Source organism: Olea europaea, unplaced genomic scaffold, assembly GCF_002742605.1.
Source record: "Olea europaea var. sylvestris unplaced genomic scaffold, O_europaea_v1 scaffold3221, whole genome shotgun sequence".
Lineage (NCBI taxonomy): Eukaryota > Viridiplantae > Streptophyta > Magnoliopsida > Lamiales > Oleaceae > Olea > Olea europaea.
In genome coordinates this window covers 26,425-32,172 of record NW_019251066.1, presented here as the reverse complement: position 1 = coordinate 32,172, position 5,748 = coordinate 26,425, and the positions used below count along the sequence as shown (strand labels likewise).

Sequence of the window (5,748 nt, the reverse complement as noted above, 5' to 3'; positions counted from 1 at the left end):
TAAACAATTATATAAACAATTATATAGATGTAGCACAATCCTATCTTCAATAATCCCGGCACTCGTAGCAACACTCAAATTGTATTGGCTATAAATAGTGATTTGTGTTTTACTTGTGGGTATCTCAGATCTGAAGAGAGACAAAACCAAGAGCAACTGCACTATCTGTCAAATCCTCTGTCGTTCATTTTTCGGTCAGGTAGGCTTTTTTCAACCTAGAGAGAGAGACTCCTCTGTTGGAGTACTGGAGTTTCTGGGACGTCGTTCTAACAGTTGCTCGCCCATTTCCATATACAGAGAGAGTGGAGAAGAAATTTTTGACTGTTTATAGTGAGACAAGAGTGAGTGAATGAGTGGAGGAGAAAATTTTGCCTGTTATATAGTGAGAAAAACAGAGTGAATGAGCAGTTTCGGTGAATCAATAATAATTGTAGCACCATTGTGAGGCGATGTTTTCGTATGGAAACAGTTGTATTCCTGTATTATCTGAATCTCACGTCAAGCATTTGTTTTGTTGGATCTCAGAGTTGTAAAATGCTAGCATTTTAAACTCTTCGTCTGTTCTGCATGTATTCACTCACTCTGAAGCTCCAAAAATTATCCATGTAAGTTTGAGTATTTGGGATTTATTTTGGAGATTATGAGCGGATATATTGTAATTTTCATTGCCAAGTTCTTTTATTTGCTTTATAGTTAATGATTATTCCTGAAATTTATCTCCTTTTGATTGTCTACGGCATTGATTGAAAAAATAAAAGTTGGAGTTCAAGAATTGTGTTTGGAAAATGGAAGGGGTGTTTGAGAAAAGTTTGGACTCGGAATTATGGCATGCTTGCGCGGGAGGAATGGTTCAAATGCCGTCAGTGAACTCTAAGGTATTCTATTTCCCACAAGGCCATGCAGAGCACACACTCATGGAATTCCCAGCCTTGCCGAGAATTCCGCCTATGATTCTCTGCAGGGTTGCGGCTGTGAAATTTTTGGCAGACCCTGAAACAGATGAAGTTTATGCCAAAATGAGGTTGATCCCAGTTGTGAATAGTGATTATAGTCTCGATGATGATGTGGGGTTGGGAGGAAATGGATCTGTAATGAATGAAAAACCCACTTCTTTTGCAAAGACATTGACTCAATCTGATGCGAACAATGGTGGGGGTTTCTCTGTTCCGAGGTACTGTGCAGAGACTATATTTCCTAGGTTGGATTATTCGTCTGATCCGCCTCTCCAGACTGTGATTGCTAAGGATGTTCATGGGAAGACTTGGAAGTTTAGGCATATCTATAGGGGGACGCCGAGGAGGCATTTATTGACCACTGGGTGGAGTTGTTTTGTTAATCAGAAGAAGTTGGCTGCAGGAGATTCGGTCGTGTTTTTGAGGGCCGAAAATGGGGATATCTGTGTTGGGATTCGGAGGGCCAAGAGGGATGGCAGCATCGGTGGCCATGAATCTTCATCTAGGTGGAATTCTAGTGGTTGTGCTGGAAATTATAGATACTTTTCTGCATTTGATAGCAAGCTGATGCACAGAAGCGGCAATAATGGGAGCCTAAGGGCGGAGAGGAGCAAAGTGAAGCCTGAATCAGTTATGGAGGCTATATTTCTTGCCACCAGTGGCCAGCCTTTTGAGGTGGCTTATTACCCGCGAGCAGGCACGCCGGAGTTTTGTGTAAAGGCTTCCTCCGTCGGTGCTGCGATGAAGATCCAGTGGTTGTCCGGGATGAGGTTCAAGATGGCTTTTGAAACAGAGGATTCTTCCCGGATTAGCTGGTTTATGGGTACTATAGCTTGCGCTCAGGTTGCTGATCCCGTTCGCTGGCCTAATTCATTGTGGCGACTCCTTCAGGTATTTAAGGGAAGGCTCAAACCTCTGAAGTTAAAATTCGTGGTCTGTCTATTGCCAAAACCTTGGAAAATTGTCGGTTTAATGTGTGTTTTGTTCCGATTCCATCTAAACAATGTTAAAGTTCACATTCCTTTTGCCTTTTTTGATCTAACAAGAAAACTGATTTAAGGATATGAGGGCGGAATATAATAATAATTAGAGTTGTTGAACTCTTCTCTTATTCGTATTATCCCTTTCCTGAAAATAAGAAATACTTTGACCTACAGGGACATTAGATGGACATTCTCTCAGTTTCTACTTCTGCATATTTTGCATTGCTACAACCTAAGCAGTAAAAAAGAAGAAATTTTCTCTCAGCTTATTTTTACTTTCCATTTGCTTTTACATATCTCGCCTTTTTTGCAGGTGAGATGGGATGAACCGGATATGCTACAAAATGTAAAACGTGTTAGCCCTTGGCTAGTCGAAATGGTCTCAAATATACCTGCCATTCATCCCTCACCCTACTCACCACCACGAAAGAAGTTTCGTTTACCACATCATCCCGTCTTTCCGCTTGATGACCAGTTTCCAATGCCGTCATTTACAGGCAACCCTCTTGGGCCAAGCGGTCCCTTACGTTCTCTATCCAAAGACATCAATGCAGGCATACAAGGAACCAGGCATGCTCAGATTCGAGCCCCGATCTCAGATCACCTTAACAATAAACTGCAGTTGGGACTTTTACCCCCTAGTTTCCCGCGGCTTGATCTCCATGCTAAAATTGCTGATGGTATTGTCAGAAGCCACGATGGTAATGAAGATATTTCTTCCTTGTTAAGCATGGGGAATTCTAGTCAGAAATCCAAGAAAGCTGATACTGTAATGACACCCCGATTCATCCTGTTCGGTCAGCCAATACTCACCGAGCAACAAATGTCTCGTGACTGCTCAAGTGACGTTTCTGAAGTATTATCAGGAAAGAATTCTCCAAGTCTCCCAAAAAGTTTGTCCAGTACCAAACAGGGCTTTCATGCAGCAGAGCTTGGATTGGGCACAGGGCACTGCAAAGTATTCTTGGAGTCAGATGATGTGGGTCGGATTCTCCAATTATCCGCTCTTGTATCATATGAAGAACTATACAAAATGCTTGGAAACATGTTCGAGATTGAAAGATTAGAGATGCTGAGCTACGTGTTCTATCATGATGTAACTGGTGCTGTTAAACAAGTTGGAGAAGAACCATTCAGGTGAAGCTCGTCATTTTGTTACCTTTTACATTCCATGGTTTAACAATTGCATTTCGAAAAGACATGTAATCTTCATGAATTGCTTTTGATTTACCATAATGTCTCGTTTTCTTATTTTGCAGTGAGTTCACAAAGAAAGCAAAAAGATTGACAATTCTAATGAAGCCAGGCATTAGCGACGTAGAAAGGTATGTATTATTATTTTCATCCAAATTTGTTTGTTTTTTAAGGTTTTAAATCTGATGGTTTAGGAGAAATTTTCTAGAATTTGCTCATTTTGGAAAGAGTTAAACTTCCTTTTAGAGAGGGAGTATTTCATTCTACTAAAAGCTTACTAATTTTGTATTTCAGGAAATTGATTACTGGTCTGCCAACTTCTGAACGAGGACTAGATTCATCAAACCAGACAGGTCCTCCTTGGGCATATTTGCTCAGTACGAGCATTTAAATTGATGTGATAAAGTCTGGACGAATTTCTGGTTTTCTTCTGTTTCTTTATGAACTCAACTTTGAAAAAATTTCTACATACGATTATATGGTCTTTTTGTGACCATTGAATTCTTTGGATGTACTAAGCTCGATCCAAATTTCTGTCCAAAGGTTTCGATGGAGAAAATTGATGCCTAATTTGTAGCCAAAAGGTGAATGATATTGTTCCCCTATGATGTGAATTTATGGTTTGTGGGTTCGTAGCTAGTCTTGTGCTTTTTCAAAGTGCTTTTGTTATTTGTACGAATGACAAGTATACTCAAGATTATTGGCTCACTTCATTGAGTCTACCATGTTTTACGTAATATGCACTAAACAGTGCAGTCGCAATGGGAAAGAATATAATAAAGTTATAGTCGACAATGGTTAAATAGTATCTGAATAAGCACTTTACATTTTGATATACAACAATAAGACGTTCATTGCTTGAAGAAGTTTAGTCAATGTTTTTTCTTGACTAAAGGAATGCATCCCCCAACACATACTGGACACATTGAGCTAATAAGTAACGTGTGACTGTGCACGTTATACTTAAATTATTAATTTCTTTTGTTTTATTAAAAATGTATACTACTAGTTTTTAGTATGCAATTGGCCAAATATTGATTCTACATATTTCCTAGCCTAAGAATAAGGTAAGGATAGCAGATTACAACATTAGTATATTCTATGTCAATCAGATGTCAGCCAACAAGAACAAATCCAAGTCACCCAAACTTCTTCTTCTTTATTTTATTTTATTTTTTAAATTTCTTTGTTTTATTACATAGAGATTCGTCACTTGTTTAGTAAAATGGATTCGACTTCTATAAAAATATTTTTATATGGTGTCAAAACTAATTCGATTTGAATACAACCTGTTGTGAAGTCTAGGGGTGGCAAATGTTGAAACTTCTCGAAACATAAACATGAACAAATGGACAGGCCGGTCTTGAATGAAATTGAAAGCATTTTGACAATCCCCACAACCTAAAAGTGACAAAAACCCATTATTTAATTTTGGGTAAAAAGTCTAAAAAGCAACAAAAATTTACACACACGTGAGGTGTGGAGTAATGTGAAGTTTTTCTATGAATTTGATGTGATCGCTAAGTAGAACTCACGTGTGCTTCCACTCTCCCCGCCGCCTCGATGGCTAAAATGTAAAATCAATTGGGCTTAAACATTAATGCCATCTTTGACCCGAGGTTAATTATATTAACACATTGATATTTATTTATTGAAGCATTTTTTAATTGCATTAGAGGACACCAATCTTTTTTTATCATCACATATGTATCCTTAATTTTTTTTTATTATATTATTATCCTCAAACTTCTATTATTTAAAGACGGCATTCGTCTTTTTTAATTTTTATCCTTAATATTTTTAAATAAGTAAAAAATTAATAAATACAAAAATACAATAGAATAAATGACTCTCATTTCAAAGCCCATAATATTTTGATAGAAATCATGTTTAATGATAAGATGAGCTAATTAATGATAGGTTGACAACAAGAATATGACAAAAAAAGTTGGAACATAAATAGAATAATGGTTAAAGATTGAGAACCCTTATGGTAATTAAAAATGGTGCAACAAATAAAATATATGATGTGAATATAATCATCCTTGTCATACTTCTTAGTAGATTAAGACAACATTATTGCCATCTTTGACATAATTACTTCTTAATTAAAGCGACTCTTAATCATCGTTATAAATGCAACTTCAAGAGACTGTATTTTTAAATAGTATATTCTAAAATTTAAAGAACATTTAAAAAATTAGAGAGTAAAAAATTTTAAGTGTTCCAACATGCTTTTTATATATAACACTTTATATGCTCCAAAAAATATTTATTATTTTTCCTATCTTTTATTTTTCACTAATTTTCCTCCAAATATTATATTATTTTTCTCCATTGAAAATTGAAATAATAGAAAGTGGATATGGAGACAAACTTGCTCTTTAAATTAAAACGTTAATTTAAATAATATCTTGAAGCATAATATTAAAGATTGATTCTTTAAAATAAAGAGTATGCTATATTTAAAAAGTCTATTGGAGATGATTTTACAATGTAATAAAGTGATCGAGTATAACAATACGTTTCGACTAGAAAAGTCGAGAAATTGATCCAAAATTGATTCTATTCTATATATATATATATATATATATATATATATATATATACACACAAAA

At 36.0% G+C, this 5,748-nt stretch overlaps 1 protein-coding gene across 1 annotated transcript; it reads left to right on the top strand.

Annotated features, from left to right (window-relative positions):
* Positions 1-267: 267 nt before the first annotated feature.
* On the top strand, positions 268-3,735 carry LOC111385610 (auxin response factor 18-like). Its single transcript, XM_023010017.1, has 4 exons — positions 268-1,844; positions 2,250-3,073; positions 3,196-3,261; positions 3,425-3,735. Exons 1-4 carry the CDS (start codon positions 786-788, stop codon positions 3,519-3,521), a joined length of 2,046 nt encoding a protein of 681 aa, XP_022865785.1. The 5' UTR covers positions 268-785; the 3' UTR covers positions 3,522-3,735.
* The last annotated feature ends 2,013 nt before the right edge of the window (positions 3,736-5,748 follow it).